At 60.4% G+C, this 18,068-nt stretch overlaps 4 protein-coding genes across 4 annotated transcripts; 2 read left to right on the top strand and 2 right to left on the bottom strand.

Annotated features, from left to right (window-relative positions):
• Positions 1 to 1,215: 1,215 nt before the first annotated feature.
• Positions 1,216 to 5,206, bottom strand: PCBP4 (poly(rC) binding protein 4). The gene is made up of 12 exons (XM_054387165.1): positions 5,111 to 5,206; positions 4,765 to 4,788; positions 4,655 to 4,687; positions 4,316 to 4,432; positions 4,108 to 4,236; positions 3,740 to 3,868; positions 3,410 to 3,484; positions 3,195 to 3,239; positions 2,929 to 3,004; positions 2,492 to 2,544; positions 1,884 to 2,053; positions 1,216 to 1,531 (listed from the first exon to the last, which is right to left on the bottom strand). The coding sequence occupies exons 1-12, from the start codon at positions 5,204 to 5,206 to the stop codon at positions 1,216 to 1,218; spliced, it is 1,263 nt and encodes a 420-aa protein (XP_054243140.1).
• A 3,084-nt stretch (positions 5,207 to 8,290) lies between these two features.
• LOC128971741 (putative protein-lysine deacylase ABHD14B) lies at positions 8,291 to 9,440 on the bottom strand. The gene is made up of 3 exons (XM_054387386.1): positions 9,233 to 9,440; positions 8,816 to 9,057; positions 8,291 to 8,486 (listed from the first exon to the last, which is right to left on the bottom strand). The coding sequence occupies exons 1-3, from the start codon at positions 9,438 to 9,440 to the stop codon at positions 8,304 to 8,306; spliced, it is 633 nt and encodes a 210-aa protein (XP_054243361.1). The 3' UTR covers positions 8,291 to 8,303.
• Positions 9,441 to 10,614: 1,174 nt separating this feature from the next.
• LOC128971734 (protein ABHD14A-like) lies at positions 10,615 to 12,181 on the top strand. The gene is made up of 4 exons (XM_054387379.1): positions 10,615 to 10,862; positions 11,010 to 11,125; positions 11,485 to 11,720; positions 11,970 to 12,181. The coding sequence occupies exons 1-4, from the start codon at positions 10,615 to 10,617 to the stop codon at positions 12,150 to 12,152; spliced, it is 783 nt and encodes a 260-aa protein (XP_054243354.1). The 3' UTR covers positions 12,153 to 12,181.
• Positions 12,182 to 12,313: 132 nt separating this feature from the next.
• On the top strand, positions 12,314 to 17,987 carry ACY1 (aminoacylase 1). The gene is made up of 15 exons (XM_054387212.1): positions 12,314 to 12,666; positions 13,799 to 13,956; positions 14,592 to 14,656; positions 15,101 to 15,205; positions 15,322 to 15,416; positions 15,605 to 15,681; positions 15,959 to 16,048; positions 16,285 to 16,341; positions 16,451 to 16,524; positions 16,635 to 16,684; positions 16,880 to 17,024; positions 17,104 to 17,172; positions 17,265 to 17,344; positions 17,619 to 17,679; positions 17,820 to 17,987. The coding sequence occupies exons 1-15, from the start codon at positions 12,314 to 12,316 to the stop codon at positions 17,982 to 17,984; spliced, it is 1,644 nt and encodes a 547-aa protein (XP_054243187.1). The 3' UTR covers positions 17,985 to 17,987.
• Positions 17,988 to 18,068: the final 81 nt, after the last annotated feature.

Genomic DNA, 18,068 nt, shown 5'->3' on the forward strand with positions numbered 1-18,068 from the left:
TTGTCCCAGACAGTGGGAATGGGCTGCCCCTCTCAGGGGAGATGCTGGCTGGCCAGGGGCTGTTGATGGACACAGGTGTCCAGCTGAAGCCCAGACAGTGGTGCCATGTGCCAGTCAAACTGGGCTGCCAGCCAGAGGTGCCCTGGGGTAGACAGAGTGGCACAGGGTAGTAGGGGGCTGTCAGGGTGCCCTGGGCAGCAGCAGCCAGAGAGGACTGGGAGCTGCTGTCTCCCTTCAGTCTCGTTGCTTTTGCAGGGCTTGGGGACCTGCAGAAAAAGGTGGAGGAATGCGACTAGATGAAAAGGGGGAGAAAGGGGAGTGGATACTGCTGGGGTGCTGGAGGGGTGCTGGTGTCCCACCCACAAAGCTCCCAGGGAGGAAGGTGCTCCTGCCCCAGTATTGCTCAGGGGCTGAAGGAGAACTGCCTCATGGCATGGAGGAGGCTCCAGGAAGATCCCCAGAGAAACTGGAGCTGAAGGCCAGCAACCGCCCTGGCCACAAGGAATCCCCTCCAGACACCACCTTGTGTCCCCAGGAGTTGGGGCTGCCCCCAGTGTGATGGTGTCTATACTCAAGGTGGGGATTTTTTTTTCTTGTAAATTGTATCTTTTTATTAAACCATTGATAAGTTATAAAGGAGGAAAAAATATAGACTTATATATACAGCATTTCCAAGCCTGCAGGGACCAGCTTTTGGATGGGGTTGCTGGGCAATTGCCCTGAGGTGGCCTGGGGAGGGCCCCCGACCACAGTCAGGGGAAGGAGGATCCCCATAGAGGCCAGGCAAACCCTCATCCAGTGGGACTCAGCTTTTGGGTGCAGCTGGAGGGTGAGCAGGGGCATCACAGGTTGGGCAGAGTGAAGGTCAGGAAGCCCACTTCCTGCACAGGGTCCCACCCCAGCACAGGCTTCTGAGAGCAGGGACCCTGGGCCAGCAGGGACAGCCCCCCCCACCTCTTCAGTACCAGTACCCTGTGCAGGAAAATCAAGAAGGGGGACACAGCACTGCCAGGATGGGCAGAAGGCAGCGGAGCAGCCCTTTCCTCCAGTGGGCATCGCTGCCAGGAAGAGCCTTCTCTTCCCTGGGGTGAGGGGCAAAGGAATCCACCCTGAACATGGGGCGCATGCCAGGGGTGGGCCACAGGGTGGGGAGTGGGGAGGGGTCCCTGGCACTGGCTGGCACCCTAGACCACCTCACCCACCCTCCGGTGGGGCTCAGTAGGGTGAAAACTTCTGCCGGTCGGCTTTCTTGGTGCCATTGGCTGCCGAGATCTTGGTCGTGTAGGTGGTGGTTCCGCCGTTGGGACCCGCCATGGAGGACGGGGACACCGCCAGGAAGGACATCGGCTTCAGGCCGATGAAGTTGGAGAGGGAGATGGCATAGGGGGTGCCCAGCAGGGCTGGGGGCACTGGGGCTACAGCGGGCAGTGCTGTGCCGGAGCCTGGGGCGAGGGGCTGGGAGAAGCCCATGCCAAGGTCCATGGAGCCAGGGCCTGGCGGCACCTGGGAGGTAGATTTGGCCGTCTCTAAGCTGGGGAAAGAAGTGAGAAGGATGCGGTGGTGAAGACCACGGTGACAGAGTGGGTCCCCCACCCTAACCTGTCCATCTTAGGGTGCAGAAACCATGTACCACATGACTTCTGGCACAGGTCTCCATGGCACACCCTGGGCATCCTGCACGGGGGGCCTCTGAAAAGTTGGGGCTCCAACCTCATGGGGTCTCAGGTCCTGCCCCAACCATTGCAAAACCTCAAAGCATCACTCAGCTCATTCTTCCTGAGGGTGCTGGGGTGGGGGTGTCCCTCAAAAGATGCATTGGGGTGCTGAGGAGGTACTACCTCCTGCTAACAGCCAGTGTGTGTCTCTCCCAGGTTGGCACCTACCAGGATGTGATGAGGTACTGAGCCAGGGTGATGCTGACAGGCGACCCTGTGATGGTGACGTGCCGCTCGCTGGTGCCCTCGGTCTGGTTGCCAATCTTGATGTGGGCACCCGACATCTGCCGGATCTCGCTGATCTTGCTGCCGTGCCGGCCAATGATGCAGCCAATGAGCTAGAGGGGTAGGAGGGAGCAATTGAAGGAGCCACGCAGAGCAGCGGGCAACCAAAGACTCAGCCTGGCCGCCCTCCGTGCCTGGGAGGATTGGTGAAACTGAGGCAGATGCCAGAAGTGCAAGGCACTGCTCTCCTTGGGCAGACCCTGCTTTTTGGTCCCACTCAAGTCTCCCCTGGCTGGTATCATTGGGCTGTCATGTCCCAGTACTATTTCTTGGTGCTGGCCAAGTCCTTTTCCCCTCTCATGGCTCAGTTTCCCTTTTCTTCCACTGCTTCAGCCCTAGCAGCACCTCCTGTTCCTAAGCTCTGGCAGACAAGGCAGATCCTCCCCTGTATGGGGAGGTTGGTGCTGGCCCCTGCAAAGTGGCTGTGGGATGGGACACATGGGTAGGGATAAGCTGTGGTCCCTCTTGCCATCCGTGGGACCCACACATACATCATTGGGCACCAGGAACTCCTGGGAGGTGCTCTGGGAGCTGGCATCCAGGCCTGGAGGGAGAGACAAAGATGTTAGCAATGGGTACGTAGGCCTCCAGCAGGTCTGTGCCCCAACCCCAGACCAGTGCTGGGACACTCAGTGGCCCTGGGGACAAACCTGAAAGATTCCTGGAGAGAGACAGGGAGGACAGGACATAGGCACCAGCCGTAATTTGGTGCTGTGCTCCCCGACTCCAGGTCTAGAGGTCTCTGGTAGGTGCAGGTACCCCATCAAATCAAGGACAGGGTTGTTCTGGGGGGCAGGTGGCCATGTCAGGGGAGCTGGGACTGAAGGTGATGCAGGGGACAGGGACCCCCCATCAGGGCCAGATGACTGGGTGGATCAGGAAGGACACACCACACTCCCAGCCCTGGGAGTGCACAGAAGATGCTTACCTGGCACCATGGAGGGTGCATGGCCCAGGGAGGCAAAGGGGAGTGTGTGCCCTGACAGCTGCTGCAGCTTCGTCATCTGGCCAAGCAGTGTGGGAAGAGGAAGGATGTATTAGGGATGATGGCAGAGGGTCCCCTGTCCTCTTCCAGGGCTAAATTCTGGCACCCAGCACCTCCCAGGACAGGCATCTCTGGCAGTGCCTGTCCCAGCAGGCACAGACCCCAATGCCCATGGGAGAAGGTATGGGTTGCCATGGGGACAGACTCACCTCTGCAGGACAGACCCCACTGTACTGGCCTTGCATGGAGAAGCCCTGGGTGGTGAAAAAAAGGGGCATCGGTAGGTGGCCAAGTAGGAACCTCTGCCTCAGGCCACCCCCCTGGGGCAGTGAGGCCACCCTGAGCCCACTGCAGTCACCTCTTGCCAGCAAAGGCTGGACCCTCTGACCACCCCATGGTCCCAAGGGTGCTGCGGCCTCCTTACCTGGTTGGCAGAGAGCAGGATGGTGCCCAGGGAGAGGCCAGGGTGGTAGGGGATGGTGGCCCCCTTCGGAGGCGACTGGAGAGGGAGGGAAGGAGGTGGAGGGGATGAGAGATGAGGTGAATGCCCTTGTACCCCCATGAATCCCCTCAGACCCCTTTACCCAACCATGCCCCCAACAAACTGGGCACAGCTCCCAGCACCACTGAGGCATGGTGCTCTTATGGGCTTCCGTGCAGGGGAACCTCAGTGCCTGAGTCCAGATGGGCACAGAAAGCCCAGGGGAAGGTAAGATGGCCGCACGTGTCCCTTGGGCTGGGCATGAGCAGGTACCTCCAGGATGACGGCGCAGATCTGTCTCACGCACTGAATGATGGTGTCTGGCACCCCTGAGACTGTGACAGCTCTTTCAGTGGAGTTGGGCAGAAGGTCACCGGCCACCTGCACCTGTGCCCCTGTGCTCTGAGGGTGCAAAAGGGAGATATTAGGGTCCCTCAGCCACCTCACCCCAGGCCTCAGCAGCTCACACCTTCCTTGCTCCCCCCTGGGCCCCCAGAGACTTTCGCAGGACCCACATGGTGATGCTCCACTCCTGCACCTCTCATCACCTCTCATAGTTCCAGCAGAACCATGGCAGCCCCTCCGCCCAGGGCTCCATGCCCAGCCCGGGGGAATAGGGAAGCCCACACCCTCCACCTCACCTCCCGGATCTCCCGAATCTTAGCTCCCGCCTTGCCGATGAGCGAGCCGCACTGGCTGGCTGGGATGACGAGGCGCAGCGTCACTGGGGCTCTGCCTGCTGCTGGCCCATCGCTCCCTGCTCCCAGGTCCTGCAAGTTTGGTGGGGGAGATGTGGCACTGGACCTCCACTCACGGGACCCCTGTCCAGGATGTAGGAGTGCTGCCTACCTCCTCCAGCTTGAAGGCAATCATGGAGACAGCACGGAAGACAGCATCGGTGGAGCCAGTGATGGTGGTGATGCGCTCCGGGCAGCACCCCTCTGAGATGGTGATGCGTGCACTGCTCTGGGGGCAGTGTCACATCCCGTAAGGACATTGCAGACCCTGTGCTCTATGCTCTCTCCACAAGGGAAGGGCTCACTGAGGGTAGTCTCAATGCCTGCAGACCTGGAGTTTTCCCCTCCCACCTTCCCCAGGCAGCTTTCCCTGGGGTGCAAGGCACATGGGAGCCACCAAGTGCCATCAGGATGGACAGCAGGACCTGGTAGCCCCCCAGCACAACCTTACCTGCTCTCGTATCCTCTTAACAGTCTCTCCTTTCTGCAGGGAGGAATAAGGCAGGTGGTCAGGTCCAGGGACGCCCCAGGCTGGCAGTGCCCTGGACCCCCAAGTCTTACCTTGCCAATGATGCTGCCAATCTCCTGCAAAGTTAGAAATGAGGGTGGCCCCATTACCAGATAGCTCCCTGCCTGCTACATCCCTCCTCTTCCTACATCCCGATGGATGCTCAATGAGCAAGCCCGGCCTCATGGACACTAGGTGGCTTTGTGGTGGCACTGGGGCATAGGAACAGGGCCCTCCCTAGCTTAGGATGGTGAAGAAATTCTTATGGGAATGCTATTCCCAGAGATATTGGGAGCAGTGGAGGAAAACAGGGAATGGTGAGGATCTGGTACTCCAGCATGGCCCCCACCCCAGGCATTGCTGACCCCCGGAGCAGTGCTGAGCCCCTGCCACTGTTACCTTGCCATGCATGAGCATGCGAAGAGTCAGGGTGATGCTGAGCTCTGCCTCCTCAGGGCTCCCGCCCACACTGCTGGCTCCATCTGGTGATGCCATGGCAGGAGGGTAAGCTGAGCCTGTGGCACACAGCAGTCTCCAGAAAGCAGGAAGCCTCCAACTAACTTTGCCCCCCACTCCTACACCTGCAGCCTGAAAAACACCTATGGCTGGGAAGTGGGGAAACCAGAACAGGGACAGCACTGTGCCCTCCTCCAGTGGGGCAAGCTTGTATGGACTGGTGGTATGCCACCGGCATCCTGCAGCCATTTAGGAAGCTTCCCAGTGGGATCCACTGCCACTTGTCTGCCTGAGCCTGCAGGCAGCTGCCTTCAACTGGCCCTTGGCTTGAGGCTGGCAGCTCACCTTCACAGAGCCAGGAGACGGATGGATATGGAAGGAGGGGGAAAAGTGTGAGGATGGTGGCTGTAAGATAGGGTTCAATTTGTAGGTGCTTGGTGGGGTTGTGATATGAAGAGCGGGGCAGGGCAGAGGTGGACTGGATGGCCTTAAAGGCTGTGTGAGCTTTCCTCCTCCTCCTCCCCTGCACAAAGCCTCAGGAAAAAATGAAGCAACCCTCCCGATGGGGACCGCTAGCCTGATGTGAACCATGACGTGATGCCCAATGCACGATGCCACTTCACCATGCCTCCCATTCACAGAACACCCCAGGACCCCACCCCAGACATTGTGGCTGGGGGCTGGGGGCAGTCAGGGCCCTGCAGTGCCAGCACAGGGCTGGAGGAGGACAATTGCTGTGTGTCCAGGCATGGGTGGGTGGCTGCGGCACCACTGGCTCCCGGCAAGCCAGGCGATGCCAAGCGGCTTTGGAACAAAGCACCCGTGTTGGGGCTGGGACCCGTGTCTGAGGGCATGGCGGGGGGGGAGGCAGTTATTTTAGGTGCTGGCAAGACTTGCCACCGCTATGGCACATCTCCTGCATCAGAGCAATGGGGGTGGGGGGCAGGTGGGTTAGCCCTGCATCCCTGGACCCCTGGAGTGGCTGGGACACTTCATCTTCACCCCGCTGTTACCAGGGGCTGAAGAAAGGAGGAAGGGCTGGAGAAGAATATTCCCATTCCTGATGGAGGGGAGCCAGAAATGGGGAGGGGGGGAGAATACGCCTTCCCGTATCCCCCTTCCCCAGTTTGCCCATGTCCCCCGATCCCTGAGGATGAATGGCAGCAGGGATCTGCCAGGGACAAAAGATCCTATTGGGGCGTGAGGGATGAGGCTGGCGGTGGAGTGAGGGGGAGGTTGTGGGGCCACGAGTGTCCCGCATTAGCCACAAGCAATGTGGGGGTCCACGCGTTCTCCCCCAGGTAAGACAGGCTGGCAGGAACGCCAAAGGCCCCGGCGATGGGCACAGGCCACCTGCCCCGGCCCCGCGCCACGGCTGGCGTCGGAACAGCCACAAAGCAGGGCACCGCCCCTCCTTCGGGGCACCTTCGGCTGGCGAAAGCAGCTGACGAGGAGAGCCGGGAGGAAGCCCCCACCCCAACCCTGGGAGAACCTCTGTATGCTCGCCCCCCCCGGCCGCCCCGAGCCCCCCGGCCCCCCCAGGAGATGGCCTGGCGGGTACCTTTCCGTGCGCCTCGTCCCTCTGCCGCCGGCCACCCCGCTCAGTGCCACATTGTCCCCGGCGGCGCCCAGTGACACCCGGGGCAGGAACAATGAGCCGCTTGACAGGCCAGGACCAGGCTGGCAGCCTCGGCCCCCACCCCGGTCCACGCTGGGGCCCCCCTCGCTCTTCCCCTCTCCCACATCCCTCCCTCCGGGATCCTATTACAGCGGATAAGAGACACTAAAAGGAACAATGCACCCTGGGTAAGGCCATCTGCCACCGCTGGGGACATTCCTGGCCCCCCCTGCCCGCCTCCCCCCCCTTGGCTCACACATCACCCCTCTTTGTAATTGCGTGGTGATTTTTTTTTTTTTTTCCTGGAAGCCGATCAGCTGGCAGTGCCCGAAGGCTCAAGGACACCGGAGCGGGAAGGAACGGGGCAGCTGGCAGCCCAAGGCTCGCCGGCACCCAGGGGTGCTGCTGGGGCAGAATGATGGGGGGGGGGGAGGGGGGGCAGGTGACACCTCTGTATTAGGGGTCCAGGGCTGCAACAGGGGGCCTGAAGCGGGTGGAGGGTAAGGGATGCTCTCTATAGGGGTTCCACCTCACTGCCAAGGCAGGGATCAGCTCATGCACCCCTGGCACTGCCCCATGCCTCCCACACAGACGCTCTGCACACACAGTTAAGTGCCCCTCCCCCCCTCCCCATTACCTTCCCCCACTAAATCCTCCTGGGCCCTGGCGTAAGCAGCTAAAGCCCAAGCAAGCTTGGGAAGGGGGGCACCCCACTGCCTGCTCCATCTGTGCCCCCAAATGCCCAGTGCAGCAGGACCAAAAGGGGAAGAAGGCAGGTGGCAGGCATGGGGCTTGTCCCCTTGTCTGTCCAGCCAGATGTCTGTCAGGTCTCCCTGCAGCCCCTGGCCCCACCTGTCCATGGCAGCCACCAATTCGGTAAATCCACCCCCCCCCCCACTCTGGGGTGTTGGGCGGCTGCTGCAGTGGGCAGAAGGCTGATGGGGCTGGTGGCTCCCTATGGATTACCCTGAGCTTGGGTGTGTGCCAGGAGGAGTGGAAGAAGGAAGAAAAGGATGAAGGCCTGCAGGCTGGGGACACAGGTGTCACCACCTTGGGGTACTTACATGTTTCTGAATACAGCCCCAGGGCTCCCCGAGCACCCTCCACGGCTCCCACTGTTCCTGTTATTAATGATGGGTGGGCTCCAGTGGCCTTGCAGGTGGTATTTTCCCACACACAGCAATACTTCCCAAATGTCCTGTTCCTCAGTGGCTGCACCTCTCCTGCTTTCACCCCAACGTGCACGGTGTGGTAGCTACAGAGGAGGTGGGGACCAGGAAAGGACGGAAGGGTGAAAAGAAGTGAGATGTAGGTGGCAGGAAAGCAGTGGCAGAGGTTGTTTTATTTGGTCCCAAGGCAGGTGGTGGGGCCAGCAGGGGTCCCAGCACAGCATGGCAACGTTGAGTATGGACACCAGGCAAGCAGCTAGGTTGGTACAAGGCTGTGTGTGTTATGGCAGAGTGAGTGAGCTGGCCAGATTCTCGTTCCCTGTGAGCCCCTCCACACAGCTCATCCTACTCACTCCAGCTGCTGTAGGAAGGCCAGGAGCTCAAGATGCCACTCACTGGGCTTGTCCAGGTAGCAGGCATGTCCAGCGCCCTTCAGCACCAGCACCTGGTGCTTAGGGAGGTGCTGCAAGTTGTTCAGGCTGGTCTGCCCCAGCTCCACGTCCTGGTCCCCATACACGATCAGTGTGGGGGTCTGAGAGAAGGAATTCACCCTGAGCTTGCCATAGGCACCCAGGCACCTATTCCTTTTGGCAGAGGACACCTTGGGACCAGATACTTGCCCTTCTGTCCTGCCCACCACAAGGACAAAATGAAGCTCAAATTCCTGGGTCCCCCAATGTCCCCGCTTTCCCTCCTGCTAGCCCATAGTTATGGTCCAACACCATCACATTCCCCTTTTCCAGTAGCAATGTGGTTTCTGGCCCATTTGGTCGCTCCCTTGCCCAACCTCGGTGCCATGGTCCCCTCCTCACCATACCCTCCTAGTTCCCTGACCTCCCTTGATCTCCCTTCAGGCCGTACTTTGATCTGGGCATACTGCTCCGCTGTGAACTTCTCGGTGCAAATGGGTGCCACAGGCACATATGCCTTCAGCAGGTGGTTGTGCTGGAAGAGGAAGGGCAGCGAGTACATGCCGCTGAGCGATGGGCTGATCACCACAGCTGGACCCAGGCTCAGGGCCTCTGAAACCACTTTCAGGAAAGACCCTGGTGCTAGTTGGCCTACATGCGCTGGGGCCACAGCATCCTTTGAGCGTCCCAGACCTGTGCCATCAGAGACAGAAGTTGCCCTCTCATGCTCTCTGCTGCCTCTAAACTAGGAGAAGCCATCACAGCAGGATGCTGGGATTGCCATCCCGGCGTCATGAACCTGAGCAACTGTATTGGCTTCCCCCAGCCCCCACATCACTCCAAGGCGGTGCTTGCCACTACATCTTACCCGGCAGGTCGATAGCCACAGCTCGGTAGCCATTTTCAGCCAGTGTGGCAAGCGTTTGCAGCTGCAGCCAGGTCTCGGAGGAGAAACGAATGCCGTGCAGCAATAGCACTGTCAGCTTTGGTGCCTGCTGGGCTGGCTGGGCCTGGCGGTAGAAGAGGGTTTGGCCTTCCACCGTGACGGTGCTCTCGGTGAGCTGTGTTGCAGCCATGCTTGGAGGGTCAGAAGAGCTGTTAAGGAGGTTGATAGCCGGAAATGGGCCTGGTGCGTGTGGTGGCCCTGTGCAGCCTACTGGAGATGTTGGCCTCAGTGGGATGCTGGTGTCCTATCACTGAAGCCCGATGCTGGCAGGAAGACAGGTGGGCTGTGACACTGGCACCGCTCTGGTTTTGGGGGACACCAGCAGAAAGCCGCTGGGTGCACGGGCTGCTTGCTCTTGCCAGGTGAGCTCACAGGCCCTGCCTCAGTTTACCTGCTGGGCCGGCGGCCCTGATCTGCTCCTCTGCCCCCTGCGCCGGTCGGTGCCCTACTCCCGGTCGCCGCCCGGCTCCCGCTCCCCGTCCGACTCCCCCTCCCCGTCCCAACCCCCTCCCCGTCGGCACCGCGGGGCTGAGGGAAGCCCCGGGTCCAAAGGCCGGCAGGGTAGGGCGGGGCAGAGTGAGCGGCCGCACTACCCCAAGGACCGTAAAGCCCGGGGCGGCAGCGGGAACGCCACTGCCACCGCCCCGCCCCGCAGAGTCGAGCACAGCCGAGTCGAGCCGAGCCGAGCCGAGCGGTGCCGAGGACAGCCGAGCTCCGCCGAAACCACAGAGGTTCTAATCGAGCCCTAGCCGAGCCGAACTGAGCGCTGCCGAGCTCTTACCGAGCCGAGCCGAGGGGAGCCGAGCCAAGCCCTGGGTCCTGCCGAGCCCTAGCCGATAGCCTTGCCCGAGCTCTGCCGAGCCTTAGCCGAGCTGCGCTGAACCCAGCCAAGAGCCGGGGCTCCTCTCCCGGCAGTGGCTGTTTTCTGCCCAGGCTTGGGCCCAGCCCAGTGGAGCCGTACCGGGGGATCGGTGCGGTGGGCAGGTCCCTGGCTGGCAGCCCTACGGGCCTTCAGCACCGCGGCCTCCCGCTAGGCGGAGCCTGGGACCGCAGGCGCGGAGCCGTGAGGGCCGGGGATGAGGGAGGGTGAGGGCCGCATGGCCCGGCTGGAGCTGAGGGGCGGCTGGCTCGGCAGCCGGAGCCAGCGGCAGCTCGGGACGCCGAGACCGGGTCGAGGGCGCGGACCAGGCCGTAGCTGAGGAGCGCACTGTAGTCTGGGGCCTAACATTCCCCCGCCCTGCGCAGCGGTGGGGTTTGGGGCTTCCAGCCCCTTGCTGCCATTTTCCTTCTGCAGGAGAGCGGAGATGCCACTGGCTCGAAGCCGCCTGGGGCTCCTGCTCCTCGGGGTGCTCCTCACCCTCGTCCTCTACCTCTTGCTCCCGGCCGCTCAGCACCAGCAGCGCTTGGCAGGCACCCGCCCTGAGGAGGGGAGGCAGGGCTGGTGGGCAGCCAACAGCACTGCACGAACGGGAATGGCTGGGGGAGAGCACCCCGTCTTCTACAGGGAGGTTTCCCTAGGGTCCCCGGCCAGTGGCACTGCCATGCCCGGGAGGTGGGTCAGTCTGCTGGTTCCCATGGTAGAGGAGGGTGGGAGGGGACAGGCCCTGGGGATCAGTCTTCAGCAGCACTTGTGCCTGTCAAATTTCTGCAGGCATGGCATCTTCTCTGAGCTCCTTCCTGCCTATCTTCCCCACCACAGGCCCGATGTCCTGTTCCTGCACGGCCAGGCGTTCACCTCCAAGACGTGGGAGGCCTTGGGCACACTGGCACTGCTCGCTGGAGAAGGCTATCGTGCAGTCGCCATAGATCTGCCTGGTAGGACCACGATACTATGCTTAAGTTATCCCTTGGGCAGCTTCACTCCTCACCTCAGCCACTGCTGGGCTCTGAACCTCATTAGGGAGGGTTCTGGACCTTTTTAGGCAGCTATCGGTGCTTCCTGGGGCAGTGTGCCTGGGATTTGGCTTTGCCCTGGAGCATTGGTGTCCATGGCCACTCACACCCTTTGGCTGGGGTTGGACCTGTCAGTCTGGCTCATGGCAGTGACAGTACAACTACCAGGAGCTGTTGACCATATTTTGCCAAGCCAGCTGAGCCTTCATGGGAATAACCATTGCAGGCTGCACAATCCCCCCCAGCCCTGTCCCTACCTCATGCCCTCTGCCCTGTGCTAGGCTACGGGGATTCTCCCCCAGCGGAAATGGTGGCCACAGCACAGACCCGGGTAGCTTTCCTGGACCACATCCTCCAAGAGCTGGATTTGCACAGACCTGTTCTTGTCAGCCCCTCCATGAGTGGCCGCTTTGCCCTGCCCTTCCTCCTGGCACAGGGGGACCAGTTGGCTGGCTTCGTGCCCATTGCACCTGTGGGTACAAAGGACTACACAGCTGAGCAGTATCGGCAGGTCCAGGTGAGGTGGGTTGTGGGGCTCCTGGGGGGTCCCTGAGTGCTGGTGAGCCTCGTGGGACAGTTGGCTGGAGGGTACATGGAGGGTGGCCCTTCTTTTGGGGTGAGAGGGAACCTGTGTTACCCCTAGCTCGTGGCATGGCTGGCTTTGCAGCCAACTGTGGTGATAGATGGAGGTAGGTACAGCCCAGGGGAAGCCTGGTGGCTCTTTCTACCTTTGATGACTCCTCTGATTTTCTCTCCCCTTACTAAGACGCCCACCCTCATCCTGTACGGTGACCGTGACACAAGCCTGGGTCCTCAGGCCCTGCAAAGCTTCCAGCACCTCCCCAGGCACCGTGTGGCTGTGCTGCCTGATGCTGGCCATGCCTGCTACCTGGACAAGCCAGAGGATTTCCATCGGGCCTTGCTGGGCTTCTTGCGCCAGTTGAAATGAGCAGCACCTTGTCCCTTGCAGAGAGGAAGATGGAGGGGCCCCTCCCAAGCAACTGGGAGGTTGGGGTGAGGGGTGCTGCTCTCTTTTGGGGTGGTGGGGGAGTGCTGAAGGATTCCCCTGCTGGTGGGACAGGTCTTGTCTGTCATGAGGCCAATAAACTGATGCTGCTCTGGTTTCTGCGTGTGTCCCCAAGCGCCGCGGGGCTCCCCGGACTCCAGCCCCCATCTCTCTACCCTAGTGTCGGGCAAGAGGCTGCCCTGCTAGGCCCCTGGTCCTGCTCTGTGCCCCTCCGCCTTCATCCCGCCCACCTTCCCCATGCCTTCTCGCAGCTCCTCCCCTGCCCGCCCCCTGCTCGTTGCCGACTGCGGGGCGGAGCCGAGCCGAGCCGGGCAGGCGCCTGCGGCGGCAGCGCGGAGGTAGGGCCGCGGCGAGCGGGGGTCCGGGCGGCGGGACGGGCTGGGCCAGCAGCGCCCGGTGGCTTCGTCCTACCTCCAAGTCTGCGCCCTTCGCTACGGTACCCGGCACCCACCCCATACCTCCTTGCACCCTTAACCACTGTACCCTGCAAACCCCATACCCCCTTGCACCCCTCCTTTAGCCTTCTGCACCCACTTGCACCGCTAGCCACGGTACTCTGCACCCTCCTTCATATCCCCCCTCTCGCACCCGCAATCATGGGATCCGGTACCTCCCTGCACTGCTAACCACAGTATATCAACAATCCTCTGCCCTCTTTAACACTGCACCCTGACCCATGAACCCCTCTGCGCTCCTGACCATGGTATCCTGCACCCCCCCTTCCCTTCCTCTGTAATCACAGTACCTCTGCACCCCTAACTACAGTACCCCGCAACTCTAAGCATGATGGCCCAGAATCCCAGTGTGCCCCTTTGCATCCTGAGCCACAGTATCCCTGAACTCCACTCATAGTCTCTCTGCACCCCTTACTGCCCTTCACCTCTCCTGCTGCAACCCTGTGTGCCCCTAAGTACCTCCCATCCTCCTACTCCTTTAGCCACCCAGCTCCCCTCAAATACCCAGTAGCTTGTCACCCAGAGCCCCTCCCAGCCCCTCTCTCCTCTGTAATCACTGGTACCCCTTCACCACCCCACTTCCCTGTACCCCTAGTGCCTTCCTTTGCACTTCTGCACCCCCTAAGCAGGCAGTGTCCCCCTTTCCTTACCTGCACCCCCTTACGCCAGCGTCCTGCCCTCCTTACCTGCACTCCTCCAGCATCCCCTCAGACCTCTAACCACTTGCTGACTCTGACTGCTGTACACCCCTGCTCCATGCACCCTTCTTCCCCTCACAGCCCCCTTCCCCACTTTGCTGTCCCTCTTTCCTCCCTACTAGCCCCCTAGGCACTAGATAGCCCTTCCCTGGATCTTACCCCTCACCGCATGCCTGGGCACTGTAGCTTGCCCTTGGCACCACATTTGAGGCAGGAACATGCAGTTTGGGGAGATGATGCTTTAAAGGATGATGTCAGGGGCACACCTTATCCTACCCCCACACCTAAGCTGATGAAACTTCTCCTCTGGTGGCAGCGTCCAAAGACTCATGTGAGGAGACCTTTGCCCCATTCCATTTCAGTTTCTGTGGCGACCAAGCTTGCTGGCGGACTTTGGAGGGGCCGGTGGGTAATTAACCATCTTGCTGCTCTTCCCCCAGAGCTTTGCAGTCCCAGACCGTGGCATGGCACCCGGGAAGCCCGGCAAGAGCACGGGGGCCTCGGAGGACCCTTCAGTGACACTGTTCCGGGAGTACCTGAAGATCGACACCGTCCACCCCAAACCTGACTATGGTGAGGAGGGGCGGGACGGGACGTGCAGCCATCTGGGGATCCAGCAAGGTGGCTCTGCAGCTCCAAGTGCCCAAGTCCTCTGCTTGAGCTGTTTTGATCATTAAGGAGTGAACAACTTTGTGTTTTGTCTTTGCTGGCACCTTTGCTTGGGGCAGGGACGTCTTGAGTTCACCCAGAGCTGCCATTTGCTTCCCCAAGCCCTGTGCTTCAAGCCCCCCCCCCACCATTTTACTCTACCCTGGCTGTGGGATGGATGCCTGTGGTAACCCCATGTAGATTGTCCATTTTACATCCTTTCACTAAAGTAAATCAAGATTTTTTTTATTATTTTATCCTATGGAGGACTGCCCCTCCTGAACATTGTGTCTGTCCCCTTCCTCCCTCCCCCCCATTCAATTTTTATTTTTTCATGTTCTCCTAGTCCTTGCCCCAAAGGGATGGTGGCAAGCCACTCCTGTCCCTGCTCCTGGACACCTGTTGTGCCCAGGACCTCTCTGGTCACCTCTTTCTTTAACCTGGGAACCCCTGAGAGCCTTGGAGTCGCTGGGTGGTGGCAGTGAGAGAGGAGAGATCCTGACATTGCTCTGGGTATCCAGAGATCCTGACATAACTCTGATATCCCCCCTCCTTGCCAGATGCAGCCGTTCGGTTTCTGGAGCATGTTGGCACTGACCTGGGCTTGGCCTGCCAGAAAGTGGAGGTGAGCGAGGCGAGGAGCAGGCCCTAGTATGTCTGTCCATCCATCTGTGCCTAGGTCCTTAATAATCAGTCTGTTCCCCTGCTCATCGCCCTGGAGCTGGGCAAGTGGATCCCCTCTGCCTGTAATCCCCTGCTGGCTTGAGCACTTCCTTAAGTCTGTGTTCCGGTTGTGCCCTGCTGATCCCTGCAGCTGACATCTTTCTGGCACCAGCTGTCCCAGAGGACTCCTGGACACCCAGAGAAGGCACTGCACCTGCACCCAGCCTCCAGCTGGTTCCAGGGTGTGCAGGCATGCCCACTTCTGCTGCCTGCCCTCCCCCAGCAGAGAAATGGGTAACCTGCCAGCTGGCATCAAGAAACTTTTACAAGGCTGATGCCAGCCCACTGGTCCTACTCCCTCTATCCCCAGCCAGGACCTCAGTGACGCCCTGCCTTTGCCCCACAGGTGTGCCAGGGCCATGTGGTGCTGATCCTGACCTTGCAGGGTACAAACCCCCGCCTGCGCTCCATCCTCCTCAACTCCCACACTGACGTCGTGCCTGTCTTTGAGGTGCTGGGACAGGGCGATGGGTGGGATGAGTACAGTGGGGAGGCTGGGGTTGGCAGGTAAACAGGAGCTGGTGCCTGCCATGCATCTCTGATGTCATCGCTTGCTGTTCCCCACAGGAGCACTGGACTTACCCACCCTTCGAGGCTGTTAAGGACTCAGAAGGCAACATCTATGCTCGGGGTGCCCAGGACATGAAGTGTGTCTCCATCCAGTGAGTGGAGGCTCTGCACCCACTGGGTGGGCACAGCATGAGGATGCTTCTGACTGCTGCAGGATAGGATGCCACCATTCCTAGGGTCCTTGGGGCTGAGGATGTCACTATTTGACCCTCCCTGGAGTGCCTCAGAGTACACCATCCCCTCTCCTCTGTGATGCTCAGGCATCATCTTCTTCCTGCAGGTACCTTGAGGCCATCCGGAGGCTGAAGGCAGAGGGAAAGTGTTTTCCCCGCACCATCCACCTGACCTTTGTGCCTGGTGAGTCCCCAGGGTGTTGTCTCTTGGAGGAACAGGAGGGGCTGGCAGTTGGGTGATGCTCTGGAGTTCCCTGCAGTATGGCAGCTGGCACCCCTCTGGAATCCTCTTCCAGATTTTGAGCTCCCCTAGACTGAGGCTGGAGGAGTTTCCATGCCCAAGGAAACTGCATCCATGGTGTGCAGTGGTGGCACCCAGGCTGGGATAGAAGCAGGACTGAGGGGGTGATGAGCTGGGGGACACCCTGGTTCCTTCCTCCATGGCAAGTTCTTCCCCACAGATGAGGAGGTGGGTGGACACAAGGGCATGGAAATGTTTGTGCAGCGCCCCGAGTTCAGAGCTCTCAACGTGGGCTTTGCCTTGGATGAGGGTGAGTGGTGGCTGGGTTGGCATGGGGACGTACCTTCTCTTGGCATGCATCCCTCTGTCTGTTGGCATCATTCCCCTGGCATCAGCCCCTGGCATGGTTTCCAGGGACCCCTTTGGAGTCTTCTTTCCCCAGGAAACCAACCTGGAGGGGAAGTCCTGCCAAGGAAGGGCAGAGCATAGAGGGGTACTTTATGGCATCCCTGTGCTCCACTGACACTCTGTCTGTGCCCACCGCAGGCCTGGCCAGCCCGTCTGATACCTTCAGTGTCTTCTATGGTGAGAAGAGCCCATGGTGTGAGTAACTGTGTGCCCATCACATTATCCTTGGTTCTACCAGGTCCTGGGGCACTGGTACTACCCCAGGCTTTCTGCTCACTGCTGCCATCTCCCCACGCTGCCACAGGGATAAAGGTGAAGTGCGTGGGCAGCCCTGGACATGGATCTCGCTTCATCAGCAACACTGCAGCTGAGAAGATGGTAAGAGAGGGGGTACAACCTGCACAACCCCACTTGCCCTCTGCCTGCCCTGAAGCTGCCAGGTGCTTGCCCAAAGGGCTGGTCCTCTCTTACTGCCCTTCCCTCCCCAGCATAAAGTCATCACCTCCTTCCTGGCCTTCAGGGAGAGTGAGAAGCAGAGGTAGGAGATGGGCTGTAAGGTGGCTGTGGCTTCGGTTTGGTCTATGGAGGGGTTCCTTGGGGTACCAAGCCAGGCTTTAATCTGGTGCTGCCTCCTTGTGCCTCAGTTTCCCTGTCTGGGGGTGGTGGCAAGGTGGGGGAATGCTTCCCCTCCTCTCTAGATGGTGGAGGCTGACTCTTCCTTGTGTCCTCTAAGGCTCAAGTCCGACTCAAGCCTGACCCTAGGGGATGTCACCTCGCTCAACATGACCATGCTGGAGGGGGGCGTCTCCTTCAACGTGGTGCCCTCCGAGATGGCAGCCGGCTTCGACATCCGCATCCCACCTACTGTGGACCTGAAGGTGGGTGCCAGCCTCACTCAGGAGGGGACCAGGCTGGGGGGGTACCCTGCTCATGTGCCTCCTGTGGTCTTTGCTACAGGCCTTCGAGGAACAGTTAGCTTCATGGTGCCGGGGTGCTGGGGATGGCGTCACCTATGAGTTTCACCAGGTGAGAGGCCTCAGCCACCCAGAGGGATCATGCCTGTCACCCCCCTGCTGCTGGCCTTCCCCTGCCCCTCACCTGCCCTCTCCCTCCCTCAGAAATGCATGGACCAACATGTCACCTCCACTGAGGATTCGGACCCATGGTGGAAAGCCTTCAGTGGGGTCTGCAGGGACATGTGAGTAGTCTTGCCAGGAAGGGCAGAACCCTGGTGGGGACATACTCTGCTAGGAGCCAGAGGATCCCAGGGGTCTCTGGGGTCATAGCAGGGTTTGGGAGGAGATGTTCCATGCTGACAAGGCAGCTCCCCGTGCTCTCCAAAAGAGATAGGATGGAGGGTCCTGCATAGCTGGGGGACCTTGCTAGTGTGGTTTCTTTGCCTATGGGGTGTCAGGAGAACAGGGGACCCAGATGCCCCCATGCCCATGCTGATGCCAAGTCTCACTTGTCAGGAAGCTGCAGCTCAAGCTTGAGATCTTCCCAGCTGCCACTGACAGCCGCTACATCCGAGCGGTGAGTGTGATGCCAGTCCACCTGTGAGTCCCTCAGCTGGAGTGAGACCTGCATCCCCAAGCAGGAGCTATTCCCAGGCAGAAGGAGGCACCTGGTGCCCATCACAGCCCCAGCCTCACCCCCTACCCTTCTATCCGCAGGCGGGACACCCTGCCATCGGCTTCTCTCCCATGAACCGCACCCCAGTGCTGCTCCACGACCACAATGAGTTCCTCAATGAGCAAGTCTTCCTGCGGGGCATTGACATCTATGCCCGCCTCTTGCCTGCCCTGGCATCTGTGCCCCCGCTGCCTGCAGAAGGCTGAGTGCCCTGGTGAGGGGCCGGATGGGCAGGAGCCAAGCAGCAGGACAGAGGGCTTTAAGAAAGGGGCAGAGAGTGGGCAGAGCAA

The sequence above is a fragment of the Indicator indicator genome, chromosome 15 (assembly GCF_027791375.1).
Source record: "Indicator indicator isolate 239-I01 chromosome 15, UM_Iind_1.1, whole genome shotgun sequence".
Taxonomy (NCBI): Eukaryota; Metazoa; Chordata; class Aves; order Piciformes; family Indicatoridae; genus Indicator; species Indicator indicator.